Here is a 26898-nt window from a genome sequence, read left to right on the forward strand (position 1 = left end):
ATGTAATGTAAATAATGTAGATTACACTTAATGTAGATTACTCTCAAAAGTATATTGTGGTTTTTGGAGAGTCGGTTGTTAAATATTTTCCAGCACATCCCTACCTTTGGCCTCGTCCTTCCTATGTGTTTAGAATCCTTAGCCCAGATGCTTTCTCCACTAAACTGCCCTACCTTTTTCTTTCAGTGGTTCCCCTCCTGCTTCCAACATCATGAAAACCCTGCTCTATGACCTCCTGTTGCTGGGCCTCTTTTCCAACGTTTTCAGCGACTGTCAGAAGGATTGTTTGACATGCAGAGAGAAGCTTCACCCATCCAGGGACAGCTTCAGTGTTGATGTAAGCAAGATCACACCTAGGTATTCTTGAATCCCTGCAAAGAGTACTGTGCTCCTTTAACTTGCCACCTTCAGTTCTCCCAGTCTGGAGTTCCCACAATCCACAATACTGAAGGGTGGGCTAGAGGAGATGCCCCTAATCTGCAAACACGCACACGTGAGATTTTCTCCACAGGCCCATTTTCATCATGCTTACCTTCCTCAAAACTTAGCTTTTAGATTTAATGCAATATAAATTGATTTTGACAAAGTTAATTTTTACAGTAATTCCTTTCTCAGGTGATCCCACCAAATAACAAATAGGAGATTTGCCCCCCTCCTGGACTTATATTTTAATTTTTAATTGATTCAGTTTAATGAATATTATCAAACACCTAATACATGGAACATCCCATGCTAAGCCCCAGAAAGAAACAATTGGACAATACCCAACCCCCCTCTCAGGGAGCTTATCGTTTTGTAGGGAGAAAAGGCAAATATGAAGATAAAAATGTTGTAAATTAGAATATGCCAAGTGTATGCTACAGGGGAGCTAAATTTAGCACAGTGGATAGAGGGCTGGGCCTGGAGTCAGGAAGACTCATCTTCCTGAGTTCAAAGTATCTCAGACACTTACTAGCTGTGTAACCCTGGGCAAGTCACTTAGCCCTGTTTTCCTCAGTTTCCTCATCAGTAAAATGAGCTGGAGAAGAAAATGGCAAACCACTCCAACATCTTTGCCAAGAAAACCCCAAATGGGGTTAAGAAGAGTCAGACACGACTGAAAATAACTGAACAACAACTACAAAGTGTGTACAATAGAAACAAAGAAGAGGGTACAATAAGGAAGGTATTAATTCCAGCTGAGAGAATCAGGGAACGCTTCAGGGAGTATCCTCTGACCATTGATAGAAAGCGATACGGGACCTAAAAGGTTATCTGGTTCAACTTTTTACAGATGCGGACCTAAGGACCAGAGAGGATAAGCCTAAGGTCACACCGGTACTAAACCCCAGAGCTGGGATTCAAACCCAGGTCCTCTGACTCCAGATCTAGCATTCTTTCCTTTGTACCATGACAGCCTTCCACTTCTTACATAAGATGTCACATCTCAAACCTCTCAAGCTTTTTAAAATGCCTACACTATTAAATATGTAATATTAATAAGCAGCTAGGTGGTACAGTAGACAGAGCATTGGACCTGGAGTCCAAAGGTCTTGAGTTCAAATTTCACCTCAGACATTTGCTAGCCGTGAGACCATGGAAAAGTCATTTAACTTCTGTCCACCTCAGTTTTCTTATCTGTAAAATGGGGGTCATAGTAATAACTCCCAGGGTATTATAAAGGTAAAAATGAGATAATATTTCATATGTATATATACATATATACACACATATATACATATATATAAATATATAAATTTGTAACATATACAGAAAGCAAACACATTACTGAAGCGGACCTAGGACTAACATTCAATTCTGCCCTCATTCCTGCCCTGCCAACCTCCCCATCAATGCTCTGATCCTTGCTCTCCATTTAAGACTTCTAGTCAGTGTAGAAGTCAGTTGAGTAGAGATGCTGTTGTCATAGTCCAGAAGGGCAGAACCTCTGGTTCATCAAGGATTCAACACATCAAACATGTACTCAGGACCACCCATACTGCTGACCCTTGTCTTGACCAGCTGGCTGACATGGAACAGAGCCAAATAACACATTAGGTATGATTGAAAGGGATACTTGAGTCTAGTTTGGGGGTATTATGAGGAGGCTGACCCAGAACCTCAAATGGGGTCACGAAGAGTCGGACACAACCTGGAATGACTCAACGATATAAGTTATCTTAAGTGTTCTCGATCACTAATCTTGGTTTTCCTCCAGGGACTTTATAAACTGTAAGTACTATATAAAGATGAGCTACTACTACTACGACTAAGTAATCCTCATTTGTTCTGAATTTCTTCCCTTGAAGTTAAAACTTCCAGGAACTAGAAAAGTCACTCCCTGTAGGCTTCCCTCTGGCCTTTGGTATTCTCTAGTGAGAGAGAGACCTAGAGCTGCTATTCCAATTAGCTCTGAGTGCTAAGAGTTTCTGTTGTGTTCCTCTATACTACATACTTCTTCTGTCTTATGGCAAAGAAAAATATTACCAAGAAGTACAGTGCCTCTTGTCTTGGTGATATCCAGTTGCCATGACTACCATCCCTGGCAGAGGCAGGTCTATGAGAACGGGGACGTCCCAACAGGTGTTATCAAGCATCCGACTGTCAAAAATCTCAAACAGCTTGAGGCAGAACCCAATGGCACAAGGCCTTCCCCAGTAACAAACAGGACACAGGAGACTATCAAGAGAACGAAACTGATCCAGGTGAACAGACTTCCCGGGGTGGCCCTATTTTGCCATAAAGAGGTCTCATCTGACTCTTTTGCCCTCCAACCTTTCTAAAACATAACCCTACCACCACAATGTAGTGAGGCCAATCCAAACACCAGCCCATGAGCACGGACTCTCCCTGCTCTTATTCATTGCCTATACTAAAAGATGTCTGCAAGTAACAAGGCTGGTGCCTTCTGGGTATTGACAACAGGCTGCTCTCCGGTCCCACGTCTTCCTGATAGTTACAAGGCCAGATCAGAAAAAGCCAAATAGATGATACCACATTTATATATTACAGAGCAACCTCACCTACCCAGACCATAGCCAAGAAATAGGAAGAAAGCAAGGAAGGCTTTGGAGAAAGCAAAACAGATCCACAAAATCAGTGGACTAAAATTTGTATAGGAAAGCTTCCCTGGCCCTCATCTAAAGCCTATTCAGGAGAAGAGAACAAGCATATATTAAATACTTACTATGAGCCAGTCTTGGTGACACAGTGGATAGAATGCCAAGCCTGGAGCCAGGAAGACCTGAGGTCAAATCCAGCCTCACTTATAAACTGTGTGACTCTGGACAAGTCACTTAATCCTGTTTGCCTTAATTTCTTCATCTGTAAAATGAGCTAGAGAAGGAAATGGCAAACAGCTTCAGTATCTTTGTCAAGAAAACCCTAAAAGAGGTCACTAAGAGTCAGACATGACTGAAAACAGCTCAACAACATGTGCCAGACACTTTGCTAAGCCCTTTACAAATATCATGTCATTTGGTACTCACAACAACCCTGGGAGGTAAGAACTTTATTATCTCCATTTTACAGTTAAGGAAACTGAGGCAAATAGAGGTTAAGTGACTAGCCCAAGATCACACCGTTAGTAAGTGTCTGAGGTCAGACTTGAACTCGGATCTTCCTGACTCCAAAGCTGGTGCTCTATGCACTCACTGTACCGCCTAGCTGCCTTCCTATAGCATATTTTTGTTGTTGTTTAGTTGTTCAGTCGTATCCAACTCTTCATGGCCCCATGGACCGTAGCATGCCAATACTGTCAGTGGGGTTTTCTTGGCAGAGATATTAGAGCGCTTGTGCCATCTCCTTCTCCAGCTCATTTTACAGATGAGGAAACTGAGGCAGGGTTAAGTGACTTGCCCAGGGTCACACAGCTGGTAAAGTATCTAAGGCTGGATTTGAACTCAAGTCTTCCAGACTCCAGATCCACTATTCCACCCAGCTGCCTCTCCTATAGCATATTAGAAGCAGCAAATTAGAAATGGGGTGAGAAACATTAAAAAATTATAAAAACAGTCACCAAAAAAGCACAGAAGTCTAGGGCCATTTTAGGATCATTGAGCTTGAGCCAGAAGGTATCATGGGATCCCGCAGAGAGCTGGAAGGGACCTTGGAGGTCATCTCGTCCACCCTCCCACCCTTTGACTCTTGAGCCCCCAGGGAGAACAAGAGCTTTGCCCAAGGTCACACGCATAGGGAGTAAGTAACAGACTGGGAACCTGAGTTCGGTCCCTCTGATTCCAAGTTCTGCACTCTTTCCAGTGGTTAAAAATATATTTTAAGATATTTACTTGAAGAGTTAAACCCTCGGCGACACAGAAAACTCAGCTATTCAAAATAATTTATCTCCCTGCCTTTCCCTGTCCTGAGAATTGGGGTTTCGTTGCAGCACTCCCCCTCTCATGGAGCTTCCAAATTGCTTCAAGTATCTCTACTATCTGGTATCTAACTACTAGAGATCTACGCATTAATTAGAAATGATCGCAGCAACAGATCAAGCATTAGACAGTTCTCCGATCAAAACATCAGTTTCAGTGTAAGGAGCCACACTTCACAAGTCCAAGTCACACTGGGGCCATATTTTTAAACTACATTTAGATGCCTTCTGTTTTTACATCACCTACATTTCCCAATGTATTCCTCCCCGTTCCCTTCCTGAGAATTTATAGCGGTCCCTATAATAAAGAATAAAAAAGAAAGAAATTCAGCAAAACCAAACAATATATAGAAAAAGTATCAAGGTACATTTAACAAGTATATTTCAACCAAACATGACTAGATTTCCAAGCTGAGAGATATGGTGATTTCTCTGCCCTTTTCCTCTGCTCCTCTAGGATGAAGCTCTTACCTGGGTAAAAGGTCAGCATCCACTTAGGAGGCTGATAGGCCCATGAGATGCTTCCTCCTTCTGCTTTTGGGAAAACTCATCCACCAGTATACATTCCTCTAGGAATACACAGAGTGTTCACTGAAAAATGAAGTATAAGCTTTCACAATAATAATAATAACTGATGTTAATATAGCCCTTTAAAGTTTGCCAAGCATTTTACATATTTAGTTGAGTTCAATTTAATAAGCATTTATAAAACACCTCCAATGGGCAGGAGAATGAGCTGAGTGATAGGGATACAAAGGCAAAAATAAATTGGTCCCTGCCAAAGAACTTACCTTCAACAAATCTTATTTCATTTAAGACTCATAACAACTCTGTGACGTATTACATATATTATCTCATTCGATTCTTATGACAACCTTGTTTCAAGGTAGATGCTGTTATTATCCCATTTTACTGTTGAGGAAACTGAGGCAAACAGAGGTTAAGTGACTTGCCATGGGTCACACAGGGCATTTCTGAGGCCACATTTGAACTCAGGTTTTCCTTACTCCTCTGTTTGCCTCAGTTTCCTCAACTGTAAAATGGGGGTGATAATAGCACCTACCACTCAGGGTTGTCAATCAGCTGAGAACATACTTGTAAAGCACTTAACAGAGTCCCTGGCACATAGTAGGCACTATATAAATGTTTCCTCCCTTCCCCACCCCCAACCATAAGCAATCCAATTTTTAAAATTTTTATTTAATATTTTTAGTTTTCAACATTGATTTCCACAAGATTTTGAGTTACAAATTTTCTCCCCATTTCTATCCTCTCCCCCACCCCAAGATGGCATGAATTCTGATTACCCCTTTCACCAGTCTGCCCTCCCTTCTATCACCCCACTCCGCCCCCCATCCCCTTTCTCCTTACTTTCTTATAAGGCAAGATAGATTTCTATACCCCACATAAGCAATCCAATATTAATGGCAACAAGGAAGACTTCTGAGAAAGTTTAGGACTTCCAGAACAGATAAAGAGATCAGAACCTACTTCAACTTTTCCAAATGTTTTTAAAACTCAGGGCTCCTGATAATTTTATCAAATTTATCCTTCTCTCCTGTCAAGTAGCAGATCAGGAAGGGTCCAGACTGATGGACAAATTGATCTCTAGTTTCACACATCCCCGAAGTGGTTCAGCTCATTTCTAAGGTATAAGAACCTGCCAAGGCAGGCATGGCATAGGGTTGGATAGTGTGTCAGACTTAGAGTCAAGAAAACCTCCCTTCAAATCTTGCCTCTGATCCCTGATACTTAAGTGTGTGTCGGCTGACTGATGGATATATCTCAGCTGTGTGACAATAGGCAAAGTCCTTAAGCTTCTCTAAGACTCCGTTTTCTCATTTGTAAGATGGAGATGACAGGATCTATAGGGTACCTCACGGAGTTGTTGCAAGGCTCATGGGGTGACTTTTACAAAGTTCTCCGTAAACTTGAAAGCACTTTATAAATGCCAGCTGTTATTGTTCTTGCTAATCACAAATAGATTTTACTTTATCTCACAGAGAGGTCAAATGCTAATTTCCCACCTTGTGTCCCAAGTATCTGGCCTCTGAGCACCCAGGCTGTCATTTACTGTGCCTCGCTGTAAGACCTGCTTCATCCACTGCACTTGGCACCAGCCGGAGATATTCCAGATGCTCATTCATACTCTGGCTAAAAATAACTGTTGTTAATGGAGACTGGAGCAAATGCCGCTCGCTTGCTTAATAGACCATTAACCAACCATCAGAAAGAGGCAGGTGAATGCCTTAGTCCAAAGGGTAATACATTAAGTTTATATATGCCAACTGCTATTAAAAAGGCTGTTGGGGGTTTGGATTCTGTATCTGAGGCTATTTGCCAACAACTCGATTAAGGCTCTCAATTAGTTTCAATGATTGTCAGCTCCTGGTACTTCTAATAGCCCATCAGTTCTGAGAATAGAACATGCATGAGATTTGTTTATAGAATTTGATTTTCTATCATTAACATAGGATCTAATTGTATCATCTGGTCTTAGAAAACCAGGGGCCCACCGAAGGTCTGATAACCCTTAGTTTTAATATATATTTTACTTCTTTCCTAATGCTACTTAACTCCATTCAATGGACACACAAGGCTGTCACCTGATAGGATTATTTCCCTAAATTATATATGTATAAATTAGTTCTACTCAGTGTGTTTGGAAGCAAATCCGTCTATGAATATGCTAAGTACAGACTTTATTTTTTTCTTTCTTTCTGTGTCTGAGAAACATGCTCAGATTGTGTTAATTGTTTCATGCTTCATTCCCCTTTGTCTCTCCTGGGTACATCCTGTGAGCCGATGGTTACTTTATCTGCAGAGGGCGATGAAACCCCTCGTTCCTGGTACAGGGCTGGTCAGGCATCCTACGCCACCAGATGGAAACCTTTGGTGGAAGGAAGGCTTGGATGACTCATTTCACTTGGTGTTTGTGTAATTGACCACAGAGTGTTTCCCCTGATACCTACATCTCATGTGTTTGTGGCGCCATCTTGTCTGAGAAAATAACAGGCACTTAGGTAACATGGCGAGTAGAATACTGGTTAGAAAGACCCCAGTTCAAACCCTTCCTAGGATCTTATTAGCTATGTGACCCTGGGGAAGTCACTTAAATTCTCTGCCTCAGTTTCTTTATGTGTAAAATGGAGACGATAATAAAAGCACCTACCTCACAAGGATGCTATGGAGATAAGATGTGATAATGTATGTTGAGCACTTTGCAAAACTTAAAGCATTATTTGAATATGATCTATTTATTTATTTATTATGCTATTATTGTTATCATATTCTGCCTCTGACACAAACTGTGTGACCAAGGACAAGCTGTCAAACAGTCAATCACAACACCTCAAGACTTATGTGAAAACCAGGTTTATTTCAAGAGAAATGAACATGCATGTGGAACCCAAAGAGTTCACCATTCATGCAGAAATTTATGTATTTATGACAGCTGGACAAAGGAAGGAGAAGATACCAGGAAGGGGTGTGGCATGGGAGAGGGAAAGGTGCAGTAAAGATGAGGAAAGGACAAAACCCCTCCTGAAGTAGAGGAGCAAGTTGATGGCAAAAGACCATTCTTTTCCCTTGGGAAACAGGGATAGGAAACCTGTGGCCTTTAGGATTTGTTCTGTGAAGTTTGGATTCAATCAAAGGGCTGCACTTGAGGACCTTGTGGCCTAGAGGCCGCAGGTTCCCCACCCTTGTTTGACACTAGACCATGAAGATAGGAGGATCTGCTATCTGCAAAGGACCGCAGCTGCCTGAACAGGCATCTTCCCAGCCTGGCACAGAGTGGCTGGTGCCTGTCTTATCTCCCAAGGACACACAGGGAATCCAGCTTGGGATGCAAACAAAAAATTATGTCAGCTGGAGGGCAGAGTTCATCCTTAACACATTCAGGGTTTCCTGCATGCTCTGGGTTCAGTATTCCTGGAAAATATGGCAACTCAAAAAGACAATTTCAGGGGACCCCCTAACAGTCCTTAACATTGTTACACGCCAAAAATGTGGGTGGAAAAATCCAGTGCTCCAGGCTAAAGTCTGAGTGTTTGGGGGGCTAGGGAGGGAGGAGACAATTAGGAATAGTTCCTATGCAGAGGTAGAGATGAAACCCACATGAGTTTGTTCAATCATTCATCTTTTTATTCGGCAAGTATTTATTAAGTTCCTACCATGTATACGGTACTGAGCTGAGCATAAAGGCAAAAATGAAATAATTCCTGCCGTCAGGGAGCTTATATTCTACTAGGGAGGCTACATGGATATACATGGATAAGCAAATACAAAATATAGACAATGTAAATACAAATATTTTTTGCTTGTGAGGGGAAAAGCACTAATGACAAGAGAAATCAGGAAAAGTGGGTGGGGACTGGAGGGGGCGGGGAGAAAAGGTAAGAGCTCTGCCATCTCATCAACCATTTAGGCAGTAGTATACCTGTGGCAGGTCAAGTAACCAGGATGATCAAGCTACTAGGTAGGTAGCATGTGGGAATTATGCTTATAGAACATTCACTTTAATCTACAGTTGTGTATATTCAGGACAAAATCCGTGCTGGCCAAGTCAAGGGCAGAGTGCTTCACATGAGGGCGTAGGGAAAGGATTCTGGGATCCAGTGGCAGCCTTCTGTAGTAAAAAGAACAATAGATTTGGGACCAGGACAGCTGGTTCAAATTCCAAATCCCAGACTTGCTAGCTGTGTGACCTTGGGTGAATCATTTAACCTCTGCTGGGCTCAGACTCCTCACCTGTTAGATGCACATAATTACCAATCTCACAGGGTTGTTGTAAGGAATGCACTTTGTAACCCTTAAAACCCTATGGGAATATGAATGATTGCTGTTGGGCTGGAATGTAACTACCTCTGAAATTAGCCAGGCAAGGGGAACCAGGACTAGGAATCAGTCTCATCAGACTGTTAGGCCATAAAAGATTGAGTATTAAAAATTAGCTAAGGCAGAGAGGAACAAGCAGGATCTAGAGTCTAAGACAGAGGTTCCCAAACTTATTTGACCTACTGCCCCCCTTTTCAAAAAAAATTACTCAGCATCCCCCTAGAAATCTACTTTTTTAACCCTTTAACAGTTTTGTATTTTTTTATTTGCATCATTTAAAAATGTAAAATACATATTTTTAAATGATGCATCTTAAATTTAATAATTTACTATAAATTTGTAGGCTTTTTCCTACATTGAAATTTTGATGACACAATATTACACTATGTAACTGTATAGCATTCTGTTGTAAACAAGTCATTACACACACATATTCCTATTGGTGCATGCTGGACTTCTCAACAATGCTTGACAAGCTCACCTGCCGACACTTGCTTGTTAAGACCTGTAAGCAGTCTTGACCACTGATCAGTTATAACTTGCATTGTGTGTGTTTATTCGGAAAATAATATAATCACTACACTTTAACTCTGTTATACAACAGATGAAACATATACAACAGTTTTTCAAAATTTTCTTATCTTTGCTTCTTTCCTTATGCTTCAATCACCCCCTTGTTTTTATTCAACACCTCCCACTTGCACCTGAGGCTACTACCACTCCCCTGGATTGTTCCAGCACACCCCTGGTGGGGGTGGTATATCTCACTTTGGGAACCTGTGGAAGGGATGGAGAGCCTAAGTCTAGGCAAGTAATATCTAAGAAGTGTCCTGAAGAAATTGTCCAGTCAAAAATAACAATAGTAATGAACGAACAGAAGAAGCCTCCAAAGATAAGTTCTGATGCTATGAGAGAAGCTGTTTGATCTATCCCTTGTTTTATTTTACCTGCTGGGGATAAATGGGCAGCCCTGGAAGCACAAATGTTAAGTGCAGCCACAGAGACTTCAGAGCCCTACAAGTGAAACTTATACCTAATTAGGGCCCTCTCTGGGCCGAGATATTGAGATGAATAGGAAGTCCTCAGAGATGTCTTCCCTGAATCTTCTTGCCTGGATCAGGTACAAATGTAGTCCCTGTACTGGTATCTCCAGGACAGGAGATCCCTGGACCATCTGTGGACATTTGTTGTCTCAGCTTATGAAGCTTTCTTCTCTCAACCACATATCTGACATCTGGTGATCGGCCAGGACAATCTGGGGGGGGTGGGGTAGGGTGGAGAGAAACAGACAGAGAGACAAAGACAGTGAGAAAGAGTGGAGAAATGGGGAGGAGAGAGGGAGGGAGGGAGAAAAAGAGAGAGAGAAAGAAAGAGAGAGAGAGACAGAGAGAGAGACAGAGAGAGGTGGGGGGGGGGGGTGAAGAGCTAGTGAAAAGGCTACAGGAAATGGTTCAATGGCCTGTTTCCTTGCTTAAAGTGAGGCAAAAGATTCAAACTATCAGAGAGCTCAAACTCTCATGGTCTTGAGCCCATGGCAGAGTCAGAACTACAAACTATCCTTCCAGAAAAAAATAAAAGACAAAACAGGATCATTTATCCTATTACTCAAGTATTAGATAGCAGGGACTTCTGAATGTCCTCATAGTAGAAGAATGGTAAGGCAGGATGTGGGAACAGGGATTTAAAGAATCAATGATTTAAAACCTACTACATGCTAGTAAGTACTACATGCTACTACATACTAGATGCTAGGCATTATTGTTGTTAAGCTGTTTTTCAGTCCAACTCTGCATAACTGCATTTGGGGTTTTCTTGGCAAAGATACTGGAGTGGTTTGCCATTTCCTCCTCCATCTCATTTTATACATAAGGAAACTGAGGCAAACAGGACTAAGTGACCTATCCAGAGTCACACAGTTAGTGAGTGTCTGAGGCTGGATTTGAACTCAGGAAGATGAGTATTTCTGATTCCAAGCCCAGTGCTCTATCCACTGCACCACCCAGCTGCCTACGCAAGACACCAGGGGACGTACAAAGTGGAGACAAGCCCTGGTTCCTGCCTTCATGGCATTTAGTCTTGGAGAGATATAAGAAACAGAAACATGAGTAGTGATTATATGCAATGATATGTGATAAATACATTAGAGAGTTGCTAAACTGCTGTTTGAAGTCAGAGGGAAGGATGGTTGTTATCAGCCAGGGTGACCAGGGAAGGTTTTATGGAAGAGAGGGCATGATGGTGCTGGCTCTGGGCATGGAATTCAACAAGTAAAGAGGGGATAGGCATTCCAGGCCGGTCTCTCCAGGGCAGAAGTATACAATTGACCTAGGGAGCAAGGCACAGAGACAAGAGCAAAAACCCTAGCTGTTCTTGGTTTAGGCACAGACACCAAGGAAAGGGAAAGGAATGTGGGTCACCGTCACGTAGACACAGACAACTGACAGTCGAATGAATGGAGCCATTGGTCAATTTTACTAATGCCTTGTTGTGCTAAGGATATGAGAAATGCTTTTGAACCAGACTGGAATTTGCATCTCAAAGGACAGCTTGGGGGTACCTCTTCCTTAATGTCTGTCTCAAAAGTAAGAGACATCTCAGGCATGTCCTTTCTTCTAATAACTCATTGTGAAGCAATAATCAATGTAGCTGAAGCGAGCTCAAACCCGTTTATCTTTTCAGAAGACACTATCTCTGGGTAACACATTTCTAAACCACGTAGACTGAGATGAACTATGTCAAGTAATACTTCCTTTGGGTTGTGCCTAAATGACTTCTTCTGAGTTCAAAGGATGCCTCATAATTCAAGTATTTGGAGTCTGGGACACAAGCTTCACATTTACACTGTTGATGCTTAATAATTTCACACAGTTCAGCTGGATTTTGAACAGGCCTACTGATTTTTCCCCCTTTGTCTTCATACAGAAATCACTGCATTCTTTCTTCATTCTTTTTTGATATTTTCTTGTTCTGTTGTGTTTTTCTTTTTAATATATACCTTTTCTTTCTTTTCCCCATGCTCCCACTGAAAGAGAGAGAGAGAGAGAGAAAGAGAGAGAGAGAGAGAGAGAGAGAGAGACAGAGAGACAGAGAGACAGAGAGACAGCGAGAACAGATCAGAACAGTGCAGAGTACTCCCTCCATATAAATAGACATAGCATCTTGTCATTTTGTACAAGGTAGAATACTGTTTTCTAGTTTGCATGTAATCCCCTTTATGACAATGTCTGTCATTTTACTGGCTTTTGGGGGCCATAATGGGGCCTTAAATTGATACCTTCAGAGGACATTTTACAGAGCCCCTTACATCTCTTCTTGGGTTGTAGCTAAAAGCTCTGAGACAGAATCACAGAGTCGAAAAGAACCTCAGTGGCCATCTGGTTCTACCTTTACCAGAACACAAATATCATCTACAAAATCCCCTACTACCCAATGCCAGTGGCATCCTTACTGTTTGTCAAACAAGAGAGTCTAGCTCCCAACTGAGGGTATTTTTATTGGCCATGCCCATGCCTTGAATGCTCTTTCCCCTCATCTTCATCTATGAGCTTTCTTTAAGTCCTAGATAAAATCCAACCTTCTTTAGGAAGCCTTTCCCGATGCCTTTAACTTCTAATGCCTTCCCCCAGCAGATTATTTCAAAGTTACCCTGCTTGTTTGTACACAGTTGTGTGTCTCACCTATGGGGATGGAGGGAGGGGAGAAAGGGGGGAGAGAAAGAGAGAGAGAAAGGAGGAAAGAGAGAGAGAGAGAGAGAGAGAGAGAGAGAGAGAGAGAGAGAGAGAGAGAATGAGGAACAGAGATGGGGGGAGAGACAGAGAAAGGGGAGAGACAGGGAGAGAAAGAGAGAGAGAGAGACAGAGACAGAGACAGAGACAGAGAGACAGAGAGAGACAGACAGAGACAGAGACAGACAGAGACAGTGAGAGACAGAGACAGAGCGAGGAGAGAGAGAGAATGGGATGGGGAAACAGAGATGGGGGGAGAGACAGAAAGAGAGAGAAAGGGGGAGAGAGGGAGAGAGAGGGAGGGAGAGACAGAGAGAGAAAGGGGGAGAGAGGGAAACAGACGGAGGGAGGGGAGAGAGAGAGAGAGAGAGAGAGAGAGAGAGAGAGAGAGAGAGAGAGAGAGAGAGAATGGGATGGGGGAACAGAGACAGAGAGGGAGAGATAGAGAAATTACTGTATTCCAGGCACTATGCTAAACTCTGAGTACACATAAAATCAGGGACTATCTTTTACTTTTCTTCATGTTCCCAGTATCTAGCACATTAGGTGCTTAATAAATGTTTATTGACTGACTGAACTCTTTACAATTTCCAACCAGTTCTCTTAGTTCTGACTGTTGGAGTGAAGGAGAAGAAATCTATCTAATCCCCCTTCCATATGACAGCCCTTCAAATACTTGAAGACAGCAATCATGTTCCCCTGTCTTCTTCTCTCCAACCTAACCATCCCTAGTTCTTTGTAGGGCATGGTCTTCAATCTTTTTATCATCCTGGTACCCTTTCTTTCATGGGCAGTTAGGTGGTACAGAAGATAGAGCATCAAGCCTGGAGTTAGGAAGACTCATCTTCCTGAGTTCAAATTCAGCCTCAAACACTTACTAGCTATGTGACACTGGGCAAGTCACTTCACCCTGTTTGCCTCAGTTTCCTCTTCTGTAAAATGAGCTGCAGAAAGAAATGACAAACCACTTCAGTATCTTTGCCAAGAAAAGCCCAAATGGGGTCATGGAGAGTGGGACACGACTGAATCAACTGAACAATAGTAACTCCTCCTTTCAACATGCTACCATTCATCAATATCCTTCCTTAAAAGTGATGCCTTGAATACAAAACAATAATTTAATAGGACAAGGACAAAATTTGGCGAGATTACCACCTTCCTCCTTCTGAACGTGAAACCTGTTAGTGCAGCCTTTGATTCTCTTAACTTTTTGGATTTGTTTTCCCATGCTGTTAACTCCAATTGAGCATACAGTCCTCTAAACCTCCTAAATCTTAGATGCTTTTGTTCCCAATCCATTATGTTGTGGTTGCCTGCCCAAAAGCTCCGATTGTAATTTTTCTGCCCACTCCTACAGTCTCAGGCGACCTTCCTGCCATTTATCTCTGTCAGCTTGGCATTTTATTACCCAGAAGAATTTGTCATCTGTGAACCTGGAAATTTCATTGCAATACTTCTCCTAGATCATTTGTAAAAACACTAAATGAGGCCAGTTCCAGTACCAGGCACCAGGGTTTTCCATCGTTAACACTTCTCCAGCCAGAGAAGCCCCTGTTTATTCCCACATGTTCTCTAGTTTCCAGCTCCATTCTTTAGCTGCTTAAAAATGTTTCTGCCCATCACAAGGGAACACAGGGGCTCTTTGGGGAGGCATTCTTACATAATGGGAAGAGCAGTGCACTCAGCAGGTCTGAGGATCTGGCTTCTGAGTTCTGCCTCTAAAACTTCCTAAATACATGATAAGTCATTTTGCCATTCTGAGTCTCAATTTTAACATCTGCAAAATAGGTGTAATAATCCTTTCATTACTTGCAAAATAGGCATAATAATACTTTCACTACCTACCTGGTTTTAAGGAACGGACTTTGTAAACCTTTTAAAGAGTTATAGAAATGTGAGCTATTAATATTGTTAACTGGTTTTGGTACATAATCTTTCCAAATACTTTTTGAAAGCTTAAATAATATCTACTGCCTGCCCACTGTCCTTGTGTTTATGATTCCCTTAAAGAACTCTGGTAGGTTAATGTATTATGCTTTTTGTCCTATAGAAACAATATTCCCTTTTCCCTGCTAAGCAGGTGGGTGGTATGGTTGAGAGAGAGTCAGACTTAAATTCAAGAAGACTTGAATTTAAATCCTGCCTAAAACATACCTTCTAGTGATATAATCCTGGGCAAGTCAATTAATAACACTAGAATATCCATAGGGATATCAATTGGTATAAAAATTTAATTTTAATTGTACTATGAAATACATTTTTCCTTCTCTATTTTCTTTGCCTTGTGCTCAAAAAATTATACTGCATCAATTGGCATGGCCTGGTTCTTAGAGGTATTCTTAAATTCTGATCTTTTTAGTTAAGCAGAAATCAAACCAAGAACTACCCTCAAGCCAATAAGAATTCATAATAATAATAGTAGGCAGCATTCATGTAGTGCTTTGAGCTTTGCAAAGTATTTTATATGTCATTAGATCCTGACAATTCTTTGAGGTACATGCTATTATTAGCCCCCATTTTACAGATGAGGAAACTAAAGCTGAGACAGGTTAATCTTCTTTTTTCCATGTTGATTAACTAAATTCTTATTCTAAAAGGACAATCAATCCTTGGTTTTGTGAAATACCACATATGAGGGTGGAGGCGAGAGAACCAAAATGTTTCCCAAAGAAAAACCAGTCACACAGAATCAAAAAATTGGAAGGGAGCTGGAAAGGATCTCCAGAACCTAAGTAGTCTAAACCATGCCCCAAATTCCTTCAACACTTCAAAATTTCAAGGATGACATGATTTCATAGATCTGGGGAGCCCCCTCCTCTGGAGACTTGAATAACTGTGACTCAGATAACAAGGGGGTTTTTTGAAGGGGTTGTTTTTGAAGAATTCATTGCCTCGTAGTCAATTGGATGATGAACCTCCTCAAGCTTACTGAGGCTGGTCCTCAGATGTAGTCCGGCAGAGTAGCCATTAAGTGATACAGTAAATAGAGAAGTAGAGTTGGCATCAAGAAAACTGCAGTTTGAGTCCTTCTTCAGACACTTACTCCCATATAAGCCTAGGTAAGCATACTGTTGAGCAAATTCTTGTTGTTTGCTATTTTTCAATCATGTCCAATTCTCTGTGACCCCATTTGGGGTTTTCTTGGCAGAGATATTGGAGTGATTTGCCATTTCCTTCTCCAGCTCATTTGACACATGAGGAAAACTGAAGCAAATAGGGTTAACTAGTAAGTGTCCGAATCTGGATTTGAATTCACAAAGATGAGTCTTCCTGACTTCAGTCCTGGTGTCCTATCCATTGTGCCACCTAGCTGCCCTTGGGCAAGTTTACTGGGACAAAAAAATGAAATGTATTGACATAATAACTCTTACGCATTTTCACATCTTTAAAAAGTTCTAATATACAATATATCCTCCCTTTGCAGTAATGACTTGTTTTATATTATTTTGCATTAGGTTCACAGGGTTTGACACATTCTTTCATTCATCATAAAATAGTATTGTCACATTTGAACCATTTCTGCTTTTAATACATTTTATCTACATGTTTTGTTTTTATATCACCTATATTTCCTACTGTATCCTTCCCCTCACCCTCACTCAGAGAGCCATTCCTTTTGATAAAGAATAAATAAATAAGAAGAAAAAATAAGTTCCAGAAAACTAAACATGCATACATATATGTATATATATACATGCATGCGTATGTATATATGTGTATATGTGCATACATGTATGTGTGTGTGTATATGTGTGTGTGTGTGTATATATATATATATATATATATATATATATACGTATATATGTATATACATATAGCCTGATATTGTATGCAGTGATCTATGCAGGCAGCTAGCCACAGTGGAGAAAGTGCTGGGGCTGCAGTCAGGGAGAACTCCCACTCAGACACTTAACAGCTGTGTGACCCTGGGCAAATCTCATCGGTAAAATGAGGATAATAATGACACCTACCTCCCAGGGTTCTTGCGCAGATTAAATGAGATAACAATTTTAAAGCACGTGGCACATGGCGAGCACTATATAAATGTTAGCTATTATTATTATCACTAGCTATTGGACCCTGAGCGAGTCACTTAACCTCTCTTTACCTCAGCTTCCTCATCTGTCAAATGTATGCAAAGAGCACCTCACTTTCAGGGTTATTGTGAGGATCAAATGAGATAATTGTAAAGCACTTAACACAGTGAATGGCACATAGTAGGTGCAATATAAATATTAGCTATTGTTATGATGATAATAATAAGTATTATTATTACCCCTGGCCCCTATCTCCACAAAGAAGTATCTTCTCATATCATTTCTTTGGGGATAAAACTTAATTATCATAATTTCTCAGCATGTCTCATTCAGTTTTGGTTGTTTTGTTGTTGTTTCTCATTACATTATTGTAGTCATTGCGTGTATTGTTTTATCATTTCTTTTTCTTTTACTTTGTGTCATTTCTTCCCATGATTCTCCATATTCATCATGTTCATTTCTTACAGTGCAATAATATCCCACTGCATTCATGTTACCACACTTTGTTTAGCCATTTGCCAGTTGATGGGCATCTATGTTGTTTCCAGTTCTTTGTTACCAGAAAAAAATGCTGCTATAAATGTTTTGGTATTACATAGGATACCAGGCCTTTCTTTGATGAACTGCCCATTTTTCCTCGCTTTAATTATAGCCCATAAGATTTTTTAAATGTTCAATTATTTCTATTGTCAACTCAACAAACACAAAACAAAATGAGCCTTTCCATATTCAAGTAGAACAGAAAAAGGTTTTTATAGAAAACCGTAAATCTCTGTTATATATAGCTCACTTCTCCTTTTAAGTATGTAATAAATTCAACATATAATTTTCAAAGCTGTCCTGCTTGTCTGTTTCCTTCATTATGCACTGAAAAAAATGCTTCCGAGAACCTCTTTCTTTTTTTTTCTTTTTCTTTTTCTTTTCCTAACAAGCTATCACTAGCCCCCATCACTTTACCCCAAGCTCCCTCTAACATTGAAAAGACAAAAAAGGAAAAGAAATCCTTATAACAAATATCGTTGAACAAAACAAATGTCCCTTTTGACCATACCTCAAAATATATAACTCTTTCTGCACTTTGATTACATCACTTCTTAGTGGGTAGCATGTTTAATCATCAGTCCTCTGAAATCATGATTGATAATTACAGTTTTCAGAATTCTTAAATCTTTCTTTTTTAAGATTGAAATAATTTTAATAAACCATTTACCATGAGTTTACCAGACTTACCAGCCAGCCTTTAATTGCAATTTAACTGAAAAGTTCAATTTTACCAAGGTGAAATAGTAATAGGAAAGGAAAAAGTTTCACTATATGCTTGGCTAGATTTCAATTTGGGGCTTCAGCAGACATGTGTGGAAAGTTGCTTTGAAGCATTTTCTCTTTTTTTCTCTGCAAACTTTTCCTCTTAGCTTTACCACGTAAATACTTCCCAAGCCTCAGTCTGACAAACTGTTCCACGTAAGGCATTACATAATATTTCTTCCTGTTGTATGTTTTGTTTGGGTACCAAGACATTGGCCACTGCTTGTACTTGTGCCAGATGATACATCCAAAAATGTCTTTTCTCCAAGCACTTGGTCTTGGCCTTTCTTGACCTAAGTCTTTCAGCATTGGGGTTTTTTTGTGTGTTATTATTCCATAAATTGTTCTCTGGGTTTTGCTTACTTCATTCTACATCAATTCACACAAATCTTCCTAGATTTTTCTGGAACTCATTTCTTACCACAAAATAATATTCCATCATATTTAAATGCATATATCATAATTTGTTCAGCCATTCTACAATTCGTGGATATCCTCTTAGTTTCCACTTCTTTGCCACTACAAAAAGAGCTGCTATAAATGTTTTTACAGATGGATCCTTTTCCTCTTTCTTTGATATCTAGGATGTTGGACAAGTAGTTGTAATGGGTCAAAAGGAAAATAGCATTTAATGATGCTAGGGGTATAATTTCATATTGCTTTCTAGAATGTCTGGGCCTATTTACAGTTCTATCAGCAGTATACCAGTGTGCCTATTTTCCTGTAGCATCACCCCCCCTCCCATAACTGTCATTTCCCCTTTTTTCTGTTTTGTTTTGTTGTTGTTTTGAGACTGGATTTTTTGTCTCACCTGGGATGGAAGTACAGTGACCTCTCACAATTCAATTCCAATGTTGATCGGTTTAGAAACTTTAACCACCTGTTCTGTTTCTAACCTAGGCTGGTTCATCCTTTCTTAGGCAGCCTTATGACTATCTGCTCCCAAGGACTCATTATATCAGTGACAGTAGTAAGGACACTCCATTAGCTTTAGCCCTGTTTCAGCTCAGAACCTCTGAACTCAAGTGATCCACCAGTTTCAGCATGTGTTTGCCACCATGCCCAGCCATTTTGTCTTTTTGTTATCTTTACCAATCTGATGGGTGTGAATGGGGCTTCAAAGCTGCTTAAATTTATATTTCTCTAAATATTAGGGATTTGGAGCATTTTTTTCATGTGGCTATTAATAGCTGGGATTTCTTCTTTCAAGCACTGCCTGTTCATATCTTTTGAGTATTTATCAGTCAAGGAATGGCTCTCGTTCTTATATATTTGAATCAATTCTTGTGTGTCTTGTATATCAGAGAAACTTGACATAAAGATTTTATTTCAGTTAGCCTTTCTATTTTGATAACATTAATTGTACAAAAACTTTTTAGTTTTATGTAATCAAAATTGTCCATTTTATCCTCAGTGGTCCTTTTTATTCTTTATTTGGTCATGAAGTCTTCCTCTACTGATAATTGTGAAAAGTGTTTCGTTCCTTGCTCCTCTAATTGGTTTATGACATGACCTTTTACATTTAAATCATTTATCCATTCGGAATTTATCTTAATATATGGAATAAGCTAATTGGTCTAAACTAATTTTATGTCAGCCTTCTTCCAAGTTTTCCTAATAATTTTTATTCAAGAAGGAGTCCCTCTATGTAGTTGGGGTCTCTGGTTTTCTCAAATACTGTTACGTTGTTTGTTGCTGTATGCTATATATCTAATCCATTCTACTGATTCACTTTTCTACTTTTTAACCAGTATCAAATGGGCGCAGTACAATTTAAAAAAACTGTTACTCCTAGGCCCCCTTCCTTCCTCTTTTTTTCGTTATTTCCCTTGAGATTCCTGATATTTTGTTTCCTTGGATGAATTTTATTATATTTTTCTTGCTCTATAAAATAATCCTTTGGTAGTTTGATTGGTATAGTATGGTATTGAATATGTAAGTGAGATTTAAACCAGTGAGTTCCCATGTCATTGAAACATGTTTATCTCCATCTCCTGGATAAACTTTTTAATCTTTTGTTATGTGCATTATTATTTAAGGTTGTATTGCAGTATTCCAACTCCATTTGGGGAATTCTATAATCCCAGAACAATTTTTCTTCTCAGTGTATCAATAGATTTATCACAATTCATCATTCCTTTAATGGAGATAAGACTGCTGAGCCCAATGGAAATAAAAATCCACCAAAACTTTTTGAGGGTTAGTGTTTTACACAGCATGAAATGCCCATGTCTTATAGGGTCACCTAGACTTCTGGCAGTTGTTTTAGTATAGCCTTGAATAAAAAGTGAGTTTCATCAGCAAAAATTACCATTTTCCAATCTTCAGTACTCCATTCTTTGTATTATCTGGACAATAAAGTATAAATGGTATTATTCTATCACAAGTTTTTTCTTCATACTATTGGTTAGCAGCTTTTAAAAAATGGTATTCTCACTATTCTCTCAACTTTAAAAAATCTTTATCACTATGAAGAAGAACAAAAATGACCCTTCCAGCTATCGGGTCCCTCCATCTGAAGTTCTTTGTTTTCAAAGGTTTAATAAGGCTGTTTTATAAAAATAAGTTTTCCATTCTTGGTGTTGTTTTTTGTTTTCCACTGAACTCTTCTTTGTGTTTTGTTGTAACTTGTCCTGTTTCGTTATGAGCTTGAATGACCCTTGAAATGCTTGACTTTTCTAAACCAACAGCCAGTACAATATCCCTACCAGTCATCAAGGTGTGCTCTTTAAGAGCAGCAACTTTCACCCATATCTTTGAAATAATAACCATTCTTTAAAACCACAGAATTAAAAACCCCACAAAAGATATCAGTGGAATACATGTGTATAACACAAGATCCAGCATTAAAATGAGAGAGAACTAGGTAAAGATGGAGAAATCAGTTCGATAAGATTTCTATGTATTCAAGAATACGTTCTGAATCAGCTTAAAGTCAGTAGAATTACACATGTATGACAATTGTTATCACAAACTGAAACCATATCAAAATAATTACTTGGCCCAAATGATTCTCATGGTACAACTTCACCTCTTTCATACTTAGTTTCATCACCTGTAAAATGGGGTAATAATGATACATCACAGAGTCGCTTTTTGTAAATGAAATAATATGAAAACCTTAACGTGCTATCTACGTGTTAGCTATTATTCGTATCTATTGTTTCACTCATATCAAAGCCTTTGTAGTCAGTTAGGAGCTGCTGGAGCTTTAGCTCTGCCACCAAAGGCTGGCATGATTCAGGGTTACCATCATACCATGATGGAGGAAATCTTGTGAAGAGAGTTTAGGTTTTAAGATCTTTTTTTTCCTGAAAGAAAGAAAAAACTAAATCCATGTATTATCCAGCACTTACCAGCACATAAATTGAAGTCTTACCTGTGCTGTCAAGTACATTGTTTTCCTTCACAGATGAAGACAACTAAAACCCAGAGGAAATAAATTGTTTCTGCTGTGTTGGGGCAAAGCTGGAATTAAGCTTAGGCATCCACCCTTCCTGGTTTAAAGAGTCGGCAAACCTCACTACAGGGTGTTCCTAAAGTCTGGACACATAGGCAAAAATGCATGTTTTCAAGAAATGAAATGAATGAAATTTTCAGCAACATTTTATTTAATTGGAATATTAACAAATAACATCTTCAATATGATCTCCATCATTTGTGATACAAAGGTTGATGCGCTTTGCAAGATACACATGAACTCGATGCAATTAACTCCCACATTTCCTATGTGTTCAGACTTTAGGAACACCCTATAGAATCCAATGCAAGCTTTGTTGTGATCAGGAGGCTGAAAAAGTGAGAGCCGGACTTTTCAAATTTACATACATCACTTCTGGGAGATAGGAGGAGGCAGTGACAGTATCGGCTGATGCTGGAATTTCAAGGCTGTAGGGAACTCACATTGTGGAAAATCTTTCCACTACTTCAGATCAACACCTCTTCAGTAAGTCTTGGAGGGTTACTTTGCCTGGGGCAGTAAGAAGGTAACCGAATTGCTCTGTCACACAGGTACTAAGGGTCAGAAGTAGGATATGAACCCCGGGCTTCCTGATTCCAGGGCTGGCCCACATGCCTTGAGGCCACAGGTTCCCCACACCCTAGACTAGGTCATACTTGTTCTCTAGTGATGGAACAAGCAAGAGGAACCAGTTGAAGCTCCTTATTGGGACTTGATTTTTACATGATGTGCACAAAACAATAAAAATGGCATTCATATGGCATCTTAAGTTTTGCAAATCATTTTACAAAGACTATCTTATTTGATCCTCCTATCTAGGAGGTGTGTTCTGTTATTATCCCCATTTTACAGATAAAGAAACTAAAGCAGACAAAGGTTAAGTGACTTGCCCAAGGTCATACAGCTTGAGGAGGATTTGACTCCAGTTCCAGGTGGTTCTATCCACTATACTGTTTACCTCAGGTTGAAGTCAATCCCTCCCTAGCTGGAGTTCCAACTGAAGAAGAGGCTTTGCATGCCATTAGGCTCCTGTCCTGTGGCAAAGCACCTGGTGCTGATTCTGTTCTAGCTGAGATTTACAAGGTAGGTGGTCCATTGCTCATACAAAAGCTGACTGAAATTTTCCAGGTTATATGGCAAGAGGAGGTTATCCCCCAGGAGTTCAAGGATGCCTCCATTGTCCCTCTCTATAAAGGCAAAGGAAATAGATTGTCCTGTGACAATTACAGGGAGGGCTGTCCTCTCTCTTAGTCATTGTTGGCAAGATTCTTGCCAGGGTCCTCCTTAACAAGCTGATCCTTCACCTGGAAGTTGATCATCTACCTGAGAGCCAGTCTGGCTTCAGAAGGGGCTGAGAAACGGTCGACATGGTGTTTGCTGCTTGACAACTCCAGGAGGAATGCCAGGAGCAGAACAGAGGTCTGTATACAACGTTTGTAGATCTGACCAAGGCCTTTGATTCCGTCAGTCACAAGGGCTTATGGGAAATTATGTCAGAATTTGGCTCCCCGGAGAAGTTTATCAGTTTTGTACATCAGTTTCACGAAGGCATACCTGCCCAGGTTCTGGATAATGGACGATGCTCTCGTGTTCTCCCAGTCACCAATGGAGCGAAATGAGGCTTGTGTGCTTGCTCCCATGCTTTTAGCATGATGTTTTCAGCCATGCTGTCAAACATCTTCAGTGAGAATGAGCATGGCATCAAGGTCAGCTGTCTCACTGATTCTAAATTCTTCAACTTGAAAAGGCTACAATCCAAGACCAAAGTAGAGGGAGTGTTGGTGCATGATTTTCTGTTTGCAGATGATTGTGCACTTAATTAATGCAGCCTCTGAAGCTGAGATGCAACAAAGTGTGGGTCAGTTCTCTCCTACTTGTGCTAATTTTGGCCTAACAATTAACACCAAGAAAACACAGGTGTTCCCTCAGCCACCACCACACCATCCATACTTGGAACCACTGGTTACAGCAAATGGAGAAGTTCTGAATGCTGTGGCTAAGTTCATTCACTTTGGTAGTGTACTTTCCAGAGCCATTTGAGTTGTCTTAGGAAGATTCTAAAGATCACCTGGGAAGATAAGATACCAGATGCTGAGGTCCTTTCTTGAACTAAACTGCCAAGCATTCAAACTCTGCTTCAGAGAGCGCAGAGAACAACATGGGCTGGCCATGTTGTTTGAATGCAAAATGTATGCTTGCCAAAAAGACTATTTTATGGAGAACTCGCACAGGGCAACGCTCACATGGTGGTCAGAAGAAGCGATACAAGAATATGCTCAAGGTCTCTCTTAAAAACTTTGGAACTGATTTGTGTAACATGGGAGACACTGGCATAGGAGCACGGAGTGCCCACATCAGAGAAGGTACCGTGCTCTGTGAGCAAAGCAGAACTGAAAGAACTCAAAGAAAACGCAGGCTGTGCAAATTTGTAGTATCTGCCCCAAATGTTCACACAGACTATTTGTGCCCAGCCTGTGGTAGAGCATTCCGAGCTCATATGGGTCTGATCAGCCACAGCCCGAGACACATCAGCCACAGCCCGAGACACTGAAACGTGAATCTAGCATAGTGATGTCATTTCGGTCCTCTTTGAGAACAAAGGACAACAACCAACCAACAACCACCTAACTGTGTCTAAGCAGAGCAAACATAAGGATTTTTACCCGTGTACAGTTTTTCAAAGCTGTTTTATTAAAAGCCGAATATTAAGAACTAATATGAGTAACTAAAATTGCTTACTAATTATTTACATTTAAATTAATTTCAACACATAAAGCATCATAAACAATTTTTCAGGCAGCTTCTTTCCTGTAAGTCCGCTTTAAGGTCATTTCTTAATTTATTCTCATATGCTTTTCATTTCAGATGGTTATAATTAGAATGCATTAGGGGCAGCTGCATTAAGGGCAGCTATGTTCCAGTGGATAAAGCACCAGGCTGGGAGTCAGGAAGACTCACCTTTATGAGTTCAAATCTGTCCTCAAACACTTACTAGCTGTGTGGGGCAGATCACTTCACCGTTTGTCTCAGTTTCCTCATCTGTAAAACGAGCTGCAGAAGGAAATGGCAAACCACTCTAATGTATTTGCCCAAAAAAAACCCCAAATGGGGTCACAGAGTCAGACAGGACTAAAAAACAACTGAGGCAAACAGGGTTAAGTGACTTGCCCGGGGTCACACAGCTAGCCAGTGTCTGAGGCCAGATTGGAACTCAGGTCTTCCTGCCTCCAGGACCAGAGCTCTATCCATTGTGCCACCTAACTGCCTCCACATATATGCCTCTTATATATGTATGTGTATATATGAGTGTATAAAATAAAACATGCTGCTATGAAAATCACTGTATAGATAATGTCCTTGTTTGTTTGTTTGTTTTTTAATATTACTTACTTACAGGGAGGCAGCAAGCAAGCATAGTAGATAGAGGCAAATTTGAAATTCAGAAGACCCAAGTTTGAATCCTACCTTAGATATTTAGTAGCTACATATCTCTAAGCAAGTTAGTTAAGATCTCTCAGCCTCAGTTTCCTCATCTGGACAGTGGAGATAACAATGACCCTTACTTGACCAGGTTGTTGTGAGAATCAAGTAAGATGTAAAGTGTTGTAGAAATGTTGGTTATTAATATTGTTATTATTTCTAGGGTATATTCCAAGCAATGGAATTATGGGTTCAAAGATAATGGTCTATAATTATTCAGATCAATTTGTCCTCTCCCAAATGTGTCCAGCCTCGATTTATAGGGATATAGTGCCCTATAACCGTATCCGTCATTATACCTTCAGCTTGACCCACTGGCATAGGGATTCATAACCTGGGGTCCTTGGCTAGAATTTAGGTGGTCCATGAACTTGGTCGGGAGAAAGGAATTACCTCTTTATTTCAATAAAATTGGTTTCCTTTGTAATCCTGGGTGTTTTATTTTATGCCTTTAAAAGCATTATTCAGAAAAGAGGTCCCCAGGCTTTACCAGACTGCCTACACAGCCATGACACAGAAAGGGTAAGAAGTCCAGTTGTAGCAATTGTGTCTGACCTTCAGAACCTAGGAATTGACTCTGCAGGCAACTGGAGTCAAGTAATTTGTCAATGCTTAGACATGGTAGAAATGCCTGTATTAATAAGGAGGCATTGTCCCTCCCCTCCCCAATTGCCTTTGGGCTAACTAGAGTTCCTCTCTTTCTCTTCTCCACCTTCACCCCTCTACAGGGATGCATCACAGATTGTGAAGTACAAGACTTCCTTAGCCCGTTCTGGGCCCCTTGCACCAAGGCCATGAATAAGGGGCCCTGGCAGCTCAGTTCAGCCAACAAGGACAAGGCAATGACATCTGTTTACCAGCCACAGGTGATGGAGGCCCAGGGCCTGAGCCAGATGGAGGGCAAGAACCGCGTGTCCCGTGTCAGAAGCTTGTTCCATGCCCAGGAACAAGAGGCAGCAGCAGAAGGCTTGGGGGCAGCAGGGGAAGAGATGGAGAAGAAGTTGCAGAAACGGTTTGGGGGCTTCACCGGGGCACGGAAATCTGCCCGGAAGTTAGCCAACCAGAAGCGGTTCAGTGAATTTATGAGGCAGTATCTAGTCATGAGCATGCACGCCAGTGAGCACCAACGTCATGGCCTGGCTCCGGGCCGCAACCTGCGTCAGAATGGCAATGTGTAGCCCGAAGGGGAGGCCTCTCCCAGCTGCACCGTCCACTTCAACCCATGAGTGAGTTGGGCATTAACAGGCTGTGGGAGCAGTTGGAAGCATCGACCTCATTCACCCAACTCTCTTGTCATTCCCACTGTGCAGGAACCACCCTCTTCCCCCCCCCAAGGAGCCTAGCTCGTTTAGGCACCAGGAGATCCAACCACCTTTCTTGCCTTCTGTGAGGAGCCTGGTTGACATGGAGACTAGTAGGCCCACTCTTCATTTAAGAATCCAAGAGTTTTTTGGTAGTGGCCCTTGAGTTTACCTACCACTCCCGTTTGGAGCCTGGTTACTATGGGGATAATGGTACCCTCTGTTAGGTAAATTCATTCCTGTTTCTCTCCAGGAGTTAAGTTACTATGGGGATTGTTAATAGTGGACCAGTTCTCCATATCCAGTTACCATAGCTACCACTTAACTCACCTTTCCCTCGGAGACTCTGTCTCTGAGGGGCCATTAGCTGGAACCCCCCTGCTAAATTTCCCCTAAG

At 40.7% G+C, this 26898-nt stretch overlaps 1 protein-coding gene across 1 annotated transcript; it reads left to right on the forward strand.

The window, feature by feature from the left end:
* Window positions 1–211: 211 nt before the first annotated feature.
* PNOC (prepronociceptin) lies at window positions 212–26378 on the forward strand. Its single transcript, XM_036752729.1, has 2 exons — window positions 212–337; window positions 25929–26378. The coding sequence occupies exons 1-2, from the start codon at window positions 212–214 to the stop codon at window positions 26376–26378; spliced, it is 576 nt and encodes a 191-aa protein (XP_036608624.1).
* The last annotated feature ends 520 nt before the right edge of the window (window positions 26379–26898 follow it).

Source organism: Trichosurus vulpecula, chromosome 3 (assembly GCF_011100635.1).
Source record: "Trichosurus vulpecula isolate mTriVul1 chromosome 3, mTriVul1.pri, whole genome shotgun sequence".
Taxonomy (NCBI): Eukaryota; Metazoa; Chordata; class Mammalia; order Diprotodontia; family Phalangeridae; genus Trichosurus; species Trichosurus vulpecula.

Coding starts and splice junctions, on each gene's coding strand:
- PNOC (XM_036752729.1), top strand. CDS start 212: ATGAAAACCCTGCTCTATGACCTCCTGTTGCTGGGCCTCTTTTCCAAC. Junction 338..25,928: donor GGGACAGCTTCAGTGTTGAT/GTAAGCAAGATC, acceptor ACCCCTCTACAG/GGATGCATCACAGATTGTGA.